This window comes from Geotrypetes seraphini, chromosome 6 (genome assembly GCF_902459505.1).
Source record: "Geotrypetes seraphini chromosome 6, aGeoSer1.1, whole genome shotgun sequence".
Taxonomy (NCBI): domain Eukaryota; kingdom Metazoa; phylum Chordata; class Amphibia; order Gymnophiona; family Dermophiidae; genus Geotrypetes; species Geotrypetes seraphini.
In genome coordinates this window covers 181146002-181162776 of record NC_047089.1, presented here as the reverse complement: position 1 = coordinate 181162776, position 16775 = coordinate 181146002, and the positions used below count along the sequence as shown (strand labels likewise).

The 16775-nt window shown below is 42.4% G+C and overlaps 1 protein-coding gene across 2 annotated transcripts in view; it reads left to right on the top strand.

The window, feature by feature from the left end:
- The window catches only part of CNNM4 (cyclin and CBS domain divalent metal cation transport mediator 4), a 172142-nt gene extending 158768 nt beyond the window's left edge, over positions 1 to 13374 (top strand). For both annotated transcript variants that reach the window (XM_033950075.1, XM_033950076.1), the window contains one exon: positions 11377 to 13374. In XM_033950075.1, coding sequence (XP_033805966.1) covers positions 11377 to 11547 — 171 coding nt within the window. In that variant the 3' untranslated portion in view covers positions 11548 to 13374. The remainder of the gene's footprint in view (positions 1 to 11376) is intronic.
- The last annotated feature ends 3401 nt before the right edge of the window (positions 13375 to 16775 follow it).

Here is a 16775-nt window from a genome sequence, read left to right as displayed (position 1 = left end):
GGATTTTGGACGTTTTTCTCTTTCGATTATGAGCCCCACAGTTTTTATGATTTATGAAATTACCGTATATAATTAATCATGATTCAAGTAAATTAGAGGATATCAGAATATGCACAACAAAATAACCATATTAGCAAAAAAAACCCCAAAATATAAGGATAAAGATTAAAATTAAAATAAACTAATCATAATGACACCGATGAATTGACTAAGACAATGTGTTCATGTGAACTTAATGACAGTATGTAGAGATAGTGAAAGCACATAAGATAGATCCATTTCTTAATTAAGTCCTTGTGATGACACTATTAAATTTACAAATCAAACATTGTCCTAGCACGAGTTTCTCTATACCTCCTCCTCTCCAAGAAGGTCTTGGTATTTGTAAAACACAGAACAGGTAGTCTTCATACTGGTTTCTCTGATAAATATCTTCAAAGTGCACTCCTTTGCTCTGAGTCTTTTGTTAAATTGTTGCTTCATTTTACCTATGTATAGTAATTTGCACAAGCAGGGGTGTGGCTACCACTGAGCAAGCCCTGCCAAATGTCCAGGGCTGCCGAAAGGTAGGGACCACTTTATTTATTCATTCATTTTTCTATACCATTCTCCCAGGAGCACTCAGAACAGTTTACATGAATTTTTCCCTGTCTGTCCTGGCAGGCTCACAATCTATCCAATGTAACAGGGCCAATGGGGGGATTAGGTGACTTGCCCAGAATTACAAGGAACAGTGTGGGTTTGAACTCACAACCTCAGGGTGCTCAGGCTGTAGCATTAACCATTGTGCCACACTCCCCTTGAGGTTGCACCTCCTTCCCACCCCCCCCCACTCAGGTCTGACATCACACCAGCTCTCCTCATTCTTGGGTCTGGCATTGCTCCAGCTTCCCCTCGGTGCTGGTCCTCTACACATAGCAGAGAGAGCACCAAAATCTGCCTGGCTGGCTGGCATGTCCTGTTTCTCTGATGTAACTTCCTTTGGCAGGGCATGCATAGGAACGGCCCCAACAGCCAGAGAGACCCATTTCAGTGCTGTCTACCATAGGTGGAGGAACGAGGGGGGGGGGAGCTGGGGTGATGCCGAACCCACACAGCCACAGATGAGCTTGAGGGAGGGGAGGGGGATATGAAGGGTAATATGCCTTAAAGATTAGAGGTAGATTTTAGGGTGTATGCAGATGATATTCAGTTTTTCCCCCCCTGTAGTTAGTGAGTTTGTTGAGAGGGAAGAGAAGTTGAAATGCTATTGAAAAAGATTCAGGACTGGATGGTGATGAATAAGGTTATTGAGAAAGTAGGGAACGTGTACAACACTGCATACATCTAGTAGAGCTATAGAAATAATAAGTAGTGAGATTTGCGAGTTGTTGCATCATTGTCAGACTATAGGCAGTTTCATAGCATGGAAACGTTGCTAACATCTATTGATGATACTTTAGTTAAAGGTGATCAGGAGTACGATGCGTTATGGCTTCATCTTGATTTAACAGTGATCACACCTTAAGTTACTTGCACTGTTGGAGGATTTTGATATTAGTTCAGTAATTCTGCAATGGTTTCAGTCATACTTTTTCAGTCGTTCATAGATCGTTCCCTGGAATCAGGAATTCTCTAGTAAATCCATGCTTAAGACAGGGGTTCCATGGGGGGTCGATCTTTTCCCTGCTACTTCCTAATTTATATCTGATCTCTTTAACCAAAAATCTTGATGGTTGGAGATATGTTCAGATTATAGTGATCATGAATAAAGTTCAACTTGGTGTTATAAAGAAACTGAACAATTGCCTCAGATTACTGGGGACCTGGCTTCAGGGGCATGATCTGTTTCTTTATATTGATAAATGTTCTGCTCTATGGATATCAGCATTCACTTCAAATATATCAAAAAAATGGATGGTCAACCAATTCCTGTGAAGTCTGAAATTACCACATTAGGAGTCTGTTGTGACTTGGAATGGAAATTTTCTTGCCACTTTCAACCTCGCTCTATTCAACAATTGTGATCCCTTTTAACAAAGGAGAATTTGGCAAAATTAATTTTTGCATTTGTTATTAGTAAATTATAAAGTGCTGTAGGTGGGCCTGCCCAAGGTAGACCTTAAAAGTCTTTAGTTGGTCCAAAATACGCCACATGTTTGATCTCATTCAAGAAGAAAATTGATCATGTCACACTTATTCTCAAAGATCTGCATTGGCTCCCTATCATGGGCATTTTAGGGCAAACTTGAAGGAATTGAATTGGGACAGAGTATTACGTTAATCTCAATGTAGTTTGTTTGCGATTCTTTCATTAAAATCAATACGTTTGACATCTACTAAAAAAGATCCTTTTCATATCCAGGCCCTCAACGTCGGGATACCTTGCCTATAATAATTTCAGAAAACCTGGCTTTTTCCTTCATATTACTAATCACTAAATTAAATTGTAGCAGTGTTTATTATTGAATTGGGTCTTCTTGTCGAGGTATCTTTAAAAGATATCATCATAAAAGGAAAGACAGAGCATCCCAATAGTGAGATTGCAATACAGGCCACAGTAGATCAGGTTTCCTTAAATACAGAGCAGGCTGATTTTAAAGACTGTCCACAATGATGTGTAAATCCTCAGTGGCAATTCCTGTTTTGGAACTTAGCATTGTTTGGCTATAGTTTGGATTCTTCTCAAAGTACATCACTTTGCACTTGTCCACATTAAATTTCTTGTGTCATTTGGATGCCCAGTCTTCCAACTTCTCAAGATCCTGCTGCATTTTCTTACAAGTCTGCATGTGATTTAACAGCTTTAAATAGTGTTGTGTTAAGTGCAAGTTTCCTCACCTCACTTTTTGTTCCTATTTCCAGATCATTTATAACTATCTTAAGCACTGGTCCCAATACAAAATCCTGTGGTTTGTCACCATTCACCTTTCTCCACTGAGAAAGTTGACCATTTAACCCTACTCCTTATTTTCTATATTTTATCTAGCTCCCAATCCATAATGGGAACTTTTCTCCTATCTCATCACGTTCGTGAATTCATTAATTTGTTCACTTACTGTCATTTTGAAGAAATTCATCCAAGGTGATGTATAGCAAGAATAAACTGAACTTAGGCAATTTTCAATTCTCTCAGGAATTCCTCATGAGGGACTTTTGTCAAAAGCTTTCTGAAAATCCAAATTTTATTCACACCTTCAAAAAATATAGCAGATTCAACTCTGTCCCAGTAAACCATGTTTGTCTGTGTTCAGTAATTTTAGTTTTGGTAGAGACTATTGTAGTTTTGTTTGCTACTGATGTTGGGCTCACTAATCTGTATTTTCCTGGATCACCTCTGGAATCTTTTGTAAAAATGGGTGTTACGTTGGCACCAATTGCTTTCAAAATGGTACTGAAGCCAGATGAAACATAGAAACATAAAAATAGACGGCAGATAAGGGCCACGGCCCATCTAGTCTGCCCACCCCAATGACCCTCCCCTACCTTTCTCTGTGAATAGATCCCATGTGTCTATCCCATTTGGCCTTAAAATCAGGCACGCTGCTGGCCTCAATAACCTGAAGTGGAAGACTATTCCAGCGATCAACCACCCTTTCAGTGAAAAAAAATTTCCTGGTGTCCACGTGCAGTTTCCCACCCCTGATTTTCCATGGATGCCCCCTTGTTGCCGCGGGACCCTTGAAAAAGAAGATATCTTCTTCCACCTCGATGCGGCCTGTGAGATACTTGAATGTCTCGATCATGTCACCCCTCTCTCGGCGTTCCTCGAGTGAGTACAACTGCAACTTATCCAGCCGTTCCTCGTACGGGAGATCCTTGAGTCCTGAGACCATCCGAGTGGCCATTCTCTGGACCGACTCCAGTCTCAGCACATCCATACGGTAATGCGGCCTCCAGAATTGCACACAGTATTCCAGGTGGGGTCTCACCATGGATCTATACAATGGCATAATGACTTCAGGCTTACGGCTGACGAAACTCCTGCGTATGCAACCTATGATTTGCCTTGCCTTGGATGAAGCTTGCTCCACTTGATTGGTAGTCTTCATGTTCTCACTGACGATCACCCCTAAGTCTCGTTCTGCTTCAGTTCTTGTTAGGATCTCGCCATTAAGGGTGTAAGTCTTGCATGGATTTTGGCTGCCCAGGTGCATGACTTTGCATTTTTTGGCATTGAAGCTGAGTTGCCAGGACCTAGACCAGCGCTCCAGTAGGAGTAGGTCGTGCATCATGTTGTCGGACATTTAATTTATGTCTGTTGTGCTTTTGCCCACTACATTGCTTAGTTTGGCGTCATCAGCGAATAATGTTATTTTACCTCGCAGCCCTTCTGCCAAGTCTCTTATAAAGATGTTGAATAGGATCGGGCCCAGGACCGAGCCCTGCAGCACTCCACTGATTACCTCCGTCATTTCAGAGGGGGTGCCGTTCACCACTACCCTCTGAAGCCTTCCTTCAAGCCAGTTCCCAACCCATTTCGTCAATGTGTCGCCCAATCCTATAGAACTCATCTTGCTCAGCAACCTGCGGTGTAGTACGCTATCGAATGCTTTACTGAAGTCCAGGTACACGATGTCCAGGGACTCCCCAACATCCAGCTTCCTTGTCATCCAGTCAAAGAAGTTGATCAGGTTGGATTGGCAGGATCTCCCCTTAGTAAATCCATTTTTGACGGGGATCCCGTAGATTCTCCTCGTTCAGGATCATATCCAATTGGTGTTTGATTAAAGTTTCCATTAGTTTGCACACTATTGATGTGAGACTCACCGGTCTGTAGTTTGCTGTCTCCATCTTGGAACCTTTCTTGTGGAGTGGAATGACGTTAGCCGTCTTCCAGTCCAACGGGACGTTACCCGTACTAAGGGAGAGATTGAAGAGCGCGGATAGCGGTTCCGCCAAGACATCACACAACTCCCTGAGCACCCTGGGGTGTACGTTGTCAGGCCCCATTGCCTTGTTAACCTTAAGCTTTGACAGCTCGCAGTAGACACCGCTGGGTGTAAACTCAAAATTACTAAACGGGTCATCTGCGTCAACCCTTGTCTGTAGCTGAGGGCCGAGTCCTGGCGCCTCGCGGGTGAAGACTGAGCAGAAGTATTCATTTAACAATTGGGCTTTTTCCGAGTCTGCTTCTACATAGTTTCCATCTGGTTTCCTAAGACGTACTATCCCGCCTGAGTTCTTATTTCTGTCACTGATATACCTGAAGAAGGATTTATCTCCTTTCTGGATGTTCTTCGCTAGAGACTCCTCCATGCGGAATTTGGCCTCCCTAACTGCTGTTTTGACGGCTTTTGACTTGGCTAGATAGACTTCCCTAGATTCCTGTTTCCCTGATTGTTTGTAAGAGATGAATGCTTTTTTTTTCTCCTTGATGAGGTCCGAAATCTCTCGCAGAGAACCACTGTGGCCTATTGTTCCTTCGCCGTTTACTTACTGATTTAACATAGCGGTTTGTTGCTTCTTGTATGGTGACTTTCAAAGTCGACCACATTTCTTCCACGTTATCGGTTTCTGCTTGGCTTTGTAGCGCCTGGTGAACGAAATCTCCCATTTCTTTGAAGTTTGTGTCCTTGAATTTGAGGACCTTGGTCAGTGTGGTAGATTTAGTGAATCCTTTCCTGAGATTGAACCATACCATGTTGTGGTCACTGGAGGCCAATATGTCACCCACCGAGACCTCTGTGACACTTTCTCCATTGGTAAGTATCAGGTCCAGTATTGCCTGATCCCTTGTTGGTTCCAACACCAGTTACCTGAGTCTTGCTCCCTTCATAGAGTTTAATAGCCTCCTGCTGCTGCCGGAAGCAGAGGAAAGCGTGTCCCAATCCACATCAGGCATGTTGAAGTCACCTAACAATACTGTGTCCCCACGCAAGGTGATATTCTCTATATCTCCGATTAATTCCATATCTAGGTCACCCTGTTGTCTTGGGGGTCTGTATATTACGCCAAGATATAGGCATTTGTTCTTCCCTCTGGCCAAATTTACCCAAAGGGATTCCCCAGTGTAGTGGACATCTGTGATTCTGGTGACCTTAATATCATCTTTAGTATATAATGCTACACCTCCTCCCATTATGCCCTCCCTGTCCCGGCGAAGCAAGTTGTAACCCGGTATGACCATGTCCCACCCATGGGAGTCCGTGAGCCAGGTCTCCGATATCGCCACCACATCCAGGTCGGCATTCCTCATTTCTGTTTCTAATTCCAGGATCTTGTTTCCCAGACTGTGGGCGTTTACGTACATAGCCCTCCATGTTGTATGTTTGTTACGTCTCAGTGGGGATGTTCCCGCTTGAGCTACTTGGACACCTTTAGCATCATTCGCATGTTTTGTGTTTAATTTCCCCTGAAGCAGTAAATTTTGAAGACAGAGGCCCCTCCCTGTTGGGGGAAGATTTAAAACACACTTTTAACGGAGATAAAAAATTAAGTATTTTTATTTCTAACATAATTATTTTAAAAAGAAGTATTTTAAACAATTTTGGCATACTTGATACAAGTTTGAAAGGTGGAATTTGTTGCCTTTATTGGATTAATCTGGGTTTTTAAATTAATATTCAGTTGAACCAGACAACAACAAATAATACCATCAAAACAGCATTGATATAGTAAAGCAACCATCCACCAGGGACTCGCTGTTTCATCCAGTTACTTTTTCAATAAGGCCCACAGGAATTTGAAAAAATGTTTTTTTTGACACGAGTAGAGATTTTTTTCTGACCAATGATTAATTAATCTCCAGCCTGGTACATATGTTTTTTGAAAGGATTGTGAACATTTTTCACTGAGGTCTTTTTTTTCACTTGTTGCTCTGATAAAAATTCTTTATATTTTGAAATGTTGGTCTTGATAATTTAGCAACAAACAAACCAAAACTGCAGATATGTACAACGAGAGTCTCTGCAAATAGTAAAAATCGGCGTGACACATCATCTGTTTGGTTTTATATTATCTTTTTCAATATTTGTTGAGACATATGTTTTTTCCTTTATCTACCATGGACCCCTGATGAAGGTTGTCCGAAACACGGACCGTGTTGGGTCCCCTGTTTGGTAAAAAGGTTTTAATATATAGTTTGCTTGTCACAATAAAATTCGCCTACATCGTTGTACATATCTGCAGTTTTGGTTTGTTTGTTCCTGGCTGTTTTTTTTACTGCAGACGAGGTTGGACCTCCCTTCTTTTGGTCTTGATAATTTAGCTGCATAAATAAACCCAGCAGCTACAGTAGTTTGAAAAGCTTATTGTGTTTTAGATTTTCTTGGTAATTGAAATCACCCATTGTTAATTAAGAGTGTTACCAAATGTTTTGACTTCCCCAGTTTTTGTTAACATTTCATCTACCTGTTCTTTTGCCCTATACTTCTGCACATGAAATCTCATTTGTCAGATGTCTCCCCATTATTTTAAAGTCTCCTGTAAACTAAATGAATCCTGCTGTGTGTTAACTATACAAGCTTAATGTCATATGCAAAAATGGCAAAGTTGCTGCTTGTTCCTTCTAGAAGTCATTGATAAAAAAATTTTAATAATAATATCATAGATTCTGTGTGGCCTTGTTTGAATTAGAATACAGTGCAGTCTCGTTATCTTTGAGTTCCGTATTCACAAATTCACTTATTCGCGCAAAATAAAGGGCTCCTTTTACGTAGGTGCACTAGCGTTTTTAGCACTGCGCACTAGCTGAAAATCTACCACCTGCTCAAAAGGAGGCGGTAGCGGCTAGCGCACGCAGCAATTTAGCACACGCTATTCCGCGCGTTAAGGCCCTAGCGCACCTTCGTAAAAGGAGGCCAAAGTGTAGCCCATTTTGCTATTCACAGGGCATTTTCGCTTATTCACGCAAAACAAAGTAACCCGTTCTCGCTATTCACGAGCATGCAGAGTGTGTTGACATGGGGATGAAGATATTCGTAGAGCTGTGCTTGAGTACTGTTACACTAAGGGCTCCTTTTACGAAGGTGCGCTAGCGTTTTTAGCGCGCGCACCAGATTAGCGTGCGCGCTAGCTGAAAATCTACCGCCTGCTCAAAAGGAGGCGGTAGCAGCTAGCGCGTGTGGCAATTTAGCGCCCTATTCCACGGGTTAAGGCCCTAGCGCACCTTCATAAAAGGAGCCCTAAAAGATTGTTTTTACAAAAAGATTTGTGCATAAAATACATTCATAAAATGCAGAATATTAATAAGCTGTTCTTTACAAAGGGGTACATGAAATTATGACTTTATGGTGTTAGGTAGCAAAAAATATACAATAAGCAGGGTCGCACAGGAACCCAAACCCCTTTTCTCCTTAGGATCAATGGTTCCATAATCACGTTTTTGGTATTCACTGAGCTTAAATGAAAGGTAGCTCATACCAGAGCACGATCCAACCAAATTTGTGATTCAATTCCCACATCTCTAAGATTCTGAACCTAAAATGGGCTCCCAAGCAATAGATCAATACAAGAATAACTATTGTGTCTGCGGAGTGTAAATTGTTTTTGTGGAGATTTAAGTTTATATTAAGGCACCTACAAGAATGTGGTTTTATAAGACTACCCCAGGGAAACTTGGTGCACATATTTACACCTGTACTGGGGTAAGTGTAATATTATACTGTATGTGCTGATAGAAATTGCAAATCTGCATATATTTGATAAAGTAATGAACCAATATTTAGCCAGCTGCACTCAGCATTTCTTTTAAATGTTGATCCTGCCAGCTAAATTAGGCCTGGATATTCAGTGCTAGGCTATCTTGCCACCAGCACTGAATATTTAGATCAGGGGTGTCCAACCTTTTAGCTTCCCTGGGCCGCATTGGCCGAAAATTTTTTTTCTGGGGCCGCGCAAATGCTGCAGCAAGACAGAAGAGAGAGCCGGCAAGACGGTAAACACCCGGGGGCAGCAGAGGAAAACACTGCATCGACTGGGGCCGCATAAAATACTTTACAGGGCTGCAGGTTGGACACCCCTGATTTAGATCATTGGGAGAGCTGAAAATTGTGATTGCTGAGCTGACCAGTATTCAGTGCTGGTATCCACATACTTAACCAGGCAAAGCTGGTTCAATTTTATATGGTTCTGTCTGTCCAGTTAGGTATGTGGGCACCAGCACTGAATATCACCAGTGCCTGTATATTTTCTAGGTCCACGCCAGCTCTGTTCCCAGAACTGATCTGGCATTAGCCAGATTGTGCCATGGCAGTCGCATCCACCATTCAGCAACAATTTATTTAGATTTATATCCCATCCTCTCCTAAGAGCTCAGAACGGGTTACATTCACAGTGCTAAATCTACTTTACATGTATTTTAGCTATCCTCACTGTCCCAAACCCTCACAATCTAACTAAAGTGCTGCTAAAAATTGGCAGACAGCCTGCTTAAACCATGCTGAATATTGACACCTAAGCAGATAAGTGCCAATCCTGCCTCTGCTCTACCTATTTTCCACCCTCCAAATGCCTGCATAAAAATAGGTGCTATAGGTAAATAGGTTCTGTGTGTCCGTGCACCTCTTCTGTATGTATACATACCCCTGGGCAATTTTATGAGTCCACTTGAGTGTAAAATGCTGTTCTACACACTCAAGTCCCATATAAAACTTCCCCTGTAGGGACCAATCCACCACCCATTAAAGACTGAAGAGCACTGTTAGAAAAGGAATTGCCTTCACCTTTGCAGTTTTACAAAACTCAGAAGAAGTTGGCTAATGGCAAGCAAATCTTATTTTTGCATTCAGAAAAAAATATATATATATATTTTGCATCTGCTTTTGAACAGTGGGTAGTGGATTCTTATCACAAATACACAACAATTCCCACTGCAGGGTATTAAATAAGATAGTGGAGAGGAGAATGGTCTCAGAAACCTGCTTGGATAAAGATATATTCAATCCAATACCAAGTTGTTCACGGTTTGTAGTTTCCATCACTGACCAAAATTGCCTCCACCTCCTTTTTTGGTGTGACTAATTTCTGTTGTGTCATATATCGATTATTTTTTAAACTTTTTTCAATTTTTCATAGACAGCAAAAAAACTTATCTTAAAGTGTGCAGAGTGCCGACAAGCCAGACGGGGACCCATTTTTCCACAGCAGAAATAAACAGCCCTAAGTGAGGTGGGTTGTTAAAGGAAGAGACCTGAAAACCCTTGACCTGTGGCGAAACGGGTCCCCGTCGGACTTGTCGGCACTCTGCACACTTTAAGATACCGTTTTTTTGCTGTCTATGAAAAATTGAAAAAAGTTTTTAAAAAATAATCAATATATGACACAATAGAAATTAGTCACACAAAAAAAGGGGGTGGAGGCCATTTTGGTCAGTGATGGGAAACTACAAACCGTGAGCAACTTGGTATTGGATTGAATATATCTTTATCCAAGCAGGTTTCTGAGACCATTCTCCTCTCCACTATCTTATTTAATACCCTGCAGTGGGATTTATTGTGTATTTGTGAATTGCTCCTTAGGAATCCCACACATCATCTTCTTGGTTACATTTAGTGGTGGATTCTTATCCCAAACTTTCAATGGAGCTGACAGAGCTAAGGCAGAGTCAGAATTCATGCCTAGATGGCACAGACACTCAGGCACCTTATTAGTGGTGGTGGTGAGGAAAGAAAGACCAACCTGAATTTGGATTACGTAATGGATCTTAGCCTCTTTTACCAAATAAAGCACAAGGCTCATTTGAGAACAATAATCCCCTGAATAAAAGGGCTTACAATCTTAGGCCCGGTTTCTCTAAATGGCACCGATATCAGTGACTGCCTAAAAGCAGCCACCGATTATGTGTTGATCAAGTGACAGTGCCATTTAGAGAATCACGCCTCTGGGAAAGATAGGCACCGGAAATGTAGGCCAGGGTTTACAAGGCCTACAATTCTGGTGCCTAGCTTTGCCATGAATTGTGCCTACCTAGGCGCTTCTAATGCCCCTTCCGGCATTAGCCACACTTATATTGGCATTAGGCACAATTCTGGTGCCTTTTGTTTAGGCGCCGGTAGGCGCTTTAAATTTAACGTTGCTTGCTGTTTCATGTAGCGTTCCTAATTAACTTAGGCACCAGTAGGGGGCCTACTGGCGCCTAAGTTTATGTGCCGTGTAAAGAATTTCCCTCTTAGTATCTGCCTGAAGCAATGGTAAATAATGGATCTGATTTACTAAGTTTTGTATCCGTTCCAAATAGCGAGAATAGGAGAAAAGTTTTAATAAATCGGATCCAAAGTGATTCCCCATGTCCCAGTTATCAGTGCAGAAGTGGGATTTTGTATCCTAGTATTCCTTGTTCTCCCTTTATTCCTGTAACTGAGCAGAGTTTGGAAGGGAGCAAGTGCTGCTTTTCTGCTGAGGGCTGAATGTGTTGAGGGGTCCTTCTATGATCCATTTCTTCCACTTGCCACACAGATCACTCGTATGCAGTATCAGAATGGACTGATGGCCTCCCGTATCGGCAGCATCTCCCATTCCCCTGAGAATGACACCAACAAGAATGAAGATGCAGCGGATGAGACCACTAGCCTCTTAAATGATCATTCTTTCCAGCGACCACAGAGTCCCCAGGATCACTCCGTCTGACATGAGACACACACTTTGGCTTTCAGACATTGTCAGGCAGGATGGCCACGTTGTCAGCAGGAAACCCTCTCAATATTTATCAACTCTTGCTTCGCTTTCCTCCCTTTGGATGGGAGAACAACAGGGGACCTTCCTGGAGAAAGGCTATACCCTGCCATGGATGGACCAGCATTACTCCTCAGACCACCAACACCTCTCACAAGTACTCCGGCTTCTGAGGAGTGCTGTGAATTTTATAAGTATATATATTTACAGTATCTGTCCCTTTCATGGGACTTTTCTACTCAGAGAGCTTATAATGAACAGCTGCTGCTGATTACCCACCCATGTTTTTTTCTTTTTGATATGTAAAACAAACTGTGGAACAGTTAATTCTTGTCTTTTTACTGAAGAGGAAATGATATGCTAGAGAATACTTCAGCTCTAGGTAGGCTCCATCTGCTGCGTGTTTTGGACCTGAGTGCAAGCCTATTCTGGAAGGACTATGATGATATGCTGGAAGCTGGCTTGCATTGTTTGTGTTCTGTAAGGCAGCATGCATGCAGCAGGAAAAGTGACGACAGCAGGATAGACACCTTAGCCAATCATGCACACTGCTGTGTTTCTTTCCCTATGTGGGGTGGGGAGGGGGAGAGAAAACCCCTTCTTTTTAGGGGTTATGTTTTTTTTTTTTTTTGCAAGATGGAACTGTTGGTCTAAGAGGGAAAAGAATGAGAAAAGAAGCCAGGGAGAGGCTGGGTGGGTGTCAGGGAGAAGAAGCCATTTGTCTCTTGTTTACACAGTGAATCTTACTCACTGCCTCTGAAATAAGTTTTCTTAGTGCAACAGTCTTGTCTCTGAATCCTTGCAAAGAGGTAAAAAGGGCAGCTGCATTCTAGACCTGAAAATAATGATGTGTCATCTGATCTGTCATCATGTCTCTGTCTCCACATCCATGTGTGTTTACATATGCCTGATTGTAATTGTGTGTGCATGTGTGTTTGCAGACACATGTGCATACTTGCACATGATGGAAGATGATTTCTTCTGTTATCCCCTCCAAGTGTGTATGTTTGTAAGCACCCTTAACTCATGGGACAGTCTTTGACCTTCTTTGCCATGCAAGAAGAGACAGGTCTTTACACTTTTTAATTTTTAATTTTTAATTTTTTTTTACTAATTAAAAGAGTAAAGGGTACTGCATAGGAGATGCTCATTCTGCTATAGACTCTGGGTTATCAGGGACAGTTTGATTCAGACCTGGTTTTGCCCCAGTGCAAGTATGGAATTATAGTTTGAATTTCTTAGGGAAATACATGCATGCTTCGGGGCAAACCCAGAGCTGGCTCAGCCTGTCCCTTACGACCTGGAGCCATATGGTACCTTTAGCTTTAACAAACAAATCTTAACTTTGTATAAACTTACACCTGGCCAGTGGCACTGGTCACTTAGGATATATTTTGGCTGTTCTGAGCCACACCCTGAGCCCTGACAGTAGACCTGGGCAGATGTTGCACTATCTGAGCTGTTGATGTGGGACAGCTTTTGGTGATGAACTGACAAATGAGCCCTGCTTGTGGAGAGATGGTATCAGGAACCATCTGATCGAGGGCTGAAATAGTGTGTGACCCGAGGAAGTGCAGAAAGGAATGCTATACCAACTACAAATGCTCTCTGAATTGTATCGGATGAGATGTATAAATGAGACAGAAATAGGTGGGATAACCCGTGAACCAGGCAATAGTAATCAGTCTTCCTATTCAGAGAAAACGCATCCTCAGTGCTGTCTTCTCTTGTTTTCTATGCAGTAATTGATTGATTGTAATAAAAAGATGTGTATCTAGAAAATAATGCTATGAGATGTGTTACAGGCCAGTAGCATCTCCATATGTCCCATGTTTACAGAACACCTCTCCTCGCCAAAGAAACTCTGATCCATACATGTGGGTTCAGAAGACAGCTGGCGAACAGGATCACATCTTCTCAGTCACTGACGCTGTCTGTGTATATGAGCTTGTCACTTTATCTCCCTGTGCGCCTTATGGGGGTAATTCTGTAAAGGAGAGGCTAACTTTCGCATGTCCATTGTGCACTTAAATGATTAGAATAATGGCGCATATGCATGTGTGCCACAAGCATGCCTAAGCATTGCTCTGTAACCAGTAGTTTGCGGGTGAGTGTACACATGGGTAGACTTTGAACAGAACATGGACAGGGGTGTTCATTTATGCTCATAAATTATATAATATTATAAGGTACACATAGATCACCAGCACTTAAGGGTAAAGTAGGCCAGATATTTGGTCAGCTCTTCTTGAGAGGCAAAGCCTAGGCATGCTTCCTGTCCTCTTTTACTTCTTGTAAGCTGTAGATTCACCTGTTTTCTGCCTGCTGTTCTCTGTAAGCTCCCAGCAACCAGAATTGAACACGTAATATTCTTGGTCTTATTTTTCATCCCTTTTATAATAATTCCTAGCATCTTGTTTGCTTTTTTGGCTACTGCCACACACTAAGCAGAATATTTAAGTGTTTTGTCTACAATGACACCTAGGGCTCCCTTTACAAAGCTGCGATAGCAAATGCACCATACGAATTGAATGGACTTTGATACATTTACTGCAGCGGCGTTGCCACTGTGACTTATTTATCATGGCAGCATCGCTATAGCGGCTTTGAGAAAGGGACCTCTAGATCTTTTTCTTGGGTGCTGACTCCTAAGGAGGACCCTAGCCTGGTAACTATGATTTGGATTATTCTTATCAATGTGCGTTACCGTATTTTTCATTCTTTAAGACACACCCATGGATCCATAAGACGCACCCCCCTGTAGAGGAGGAAAAACCAAGGAAAAAAAATTTTCCTTCTCTACAGGGGGTACGTCTGGTGCTGGGAAGCCCGAAGCAGCCCACCCGCAGCCCAAAGCCGCCCGCAGCTGAAGCAGCTCGCCCACAGCCCAAAGCTTCCCGCAGCCTGAAGCCGCCCAAAGCACCCCCCCAGTATCTTTTTAAAGTTGTGGTGGTCCAGCATGTTCTCCTGCTCAATAGCTGTCTTTGGTAGTCGAGCGGCGCGACGCAGGAGCATGACCTCTGCGCTTCCTGCCTAGTCCTGCGCCGCTCAGTGATTTGCTGAGGTCTTATGGAGTGAAAAATACGGTACTTTGCATTTGTCCAAATTAAATTTCATCTGCCATCTGAATGCCTAGTCCAGTGTTTCTCAACTCGGTCCTGGAGTACACCCTTGCCAGTCAGATTTTCAAAATATGCACAATGAATATGCATGAAAGAAATTTGCATATAATGGAGGCAGTGTATGCAAATCAAGTTTATGCAAATTCAATGTGGATATCCTGAAAACCTGACTGGCAAGGGGATACTCCAGGACTGAATTGAGAAACACTGGCCTAATCTTCCAATTTCCTAAGGTCTTTCTGCAATTTTTCACAGTCTACATGTGTTTTAACAGCTTTGAATAGTTTTGTGTCATCTGAAAATGTAATCACCTCACTTGTCATTCCATTTCCCAGATAATTTATAAATATGTTAAATAGCACCGGTCCCATTACAGAGCCCTGTGGCACCTCACTGTTTCCTCATTTGAGAAAAATGACCATTTAACCCTACCCTCTGTTTTCTGTCCAGGAGTTTCTCATGAGGAACTTTGTCAAAAGCTTTATGAAAATCTAGATACACTACATCAACCAGCTCACTTTTATCCACATATTTATTCATGCCTTCAAAGAAATGAAGCAGATTGGTGAAGCTAACTTCTCTGGGAATTCTGTAAGTTTTCCTCAATGCCCCTTTTGCTCCTTGATGATTTAATGGTCACACGGATTCCCTCACAGGCTTTTTGCATCTGATATACCTGAAAAGGTTATTTCTGTGAATTTTGCCTTTGTGGCAAGTTTGTCTTCATATTCTTTTTTTTTTTTTTTCTTCATTCATATCTTTTTCCATTCTTTGAAGGATGTTCTTTTGGGTCTAATAGCCTCTAACTTCATCTTTTTACCATTCTGGTTGTTATTTGCTCTTCTTTCTACCTTTGCCAGTTTGTGGAATAGATCTGATCTGGGCTTCCAAGATGGTGTTCTTAAGCAGCGTCCATGCCTGATTTAAAGTTCTAAACTTTATACATTACATAATTCATTTTTTCTTTGATTTTCAAAAATATCTCTGTCCCTGCTGCTGCAAAGCATCTTTAGCATAAGGATTCTGCCACCACCACCACGTGCTTTCTTGGAAGGGAGTGGTTGGAGGGGAAAGTTTTGTTAACCAAGTAATGTGCCATGTTTGTTCCATTTTGGTCTTATCAGTTGGACACGTAACTTCTTTGCATTTTATAATCTGGGCTCCATACTCCAAGGCATGCCCCTGACTCACTCATATCCTTTTTACATCCCCGTAAAAGTTGTGCATGATGGAATTGGTGCGCACAACTTCTAGAATAGCAACTAAGAGCAATTAAGAACATAAGAATTTGCCTCCGCTGGGTCAAACCAGAGGTCCATCCCGCCCAGCGGTCCGCTCCTGCGGCGGCCCCTCAGGCCTATCGCCTGTGCAGTGGTCCCTGACTATTCTTATAACCTACCTCAACTCCTATCTGTACCCCTCAATCCCCTTATCCTCTAGGAACCTATCCAAACCTTCTATGAAGCCCTGTAATGTGCTCTGGCCTATCACAGCCTCCGGAAGCGCATTCCATGTGTCCACCACCCTCTGGGTAAAAAAGAACTTCCTAGCGTTTGTTCTAAACCTGCCCCCTTTTAATTTCTCCGAGTGCCCCCTTGTACTTGTGGTTCCCCACATTGTGAAGAATCTGTCCCTGTCTACCTTTTCTATGCCCTTCAGGATTTTGAAGGTTTCTATCATGTCTCCTTTAAGTCTCCGCTTTTCCAGGGAAAATAGCCCCAGCTTTTTCAACCTATCAGCATATGAGAAGTTTTCCATACCCTTTATCAGTTTAGTCGCTCTTCTCTGTACTCCCTCAAGTACTGCCATGTCCTTCTTGAGGTATGGCGACCAGTACTGGACACAGTACTCCAGATGCGGGCGCACCATTGCACGATACAATGGCATGATGACTTCCTTTGTCCTGGCCGTGATACCCTTCTTAATAATACCCAACATTTGGTTTGCTTTCCTTGAGGCCGTCACGCATTGTGCCGACGCCTTCAATGATGTGTCTACCATCACCCCCAGGTCTCTTTCAAGATTACTTACCCCTAGCAGTGATCCCCCCATTTTGTAGCT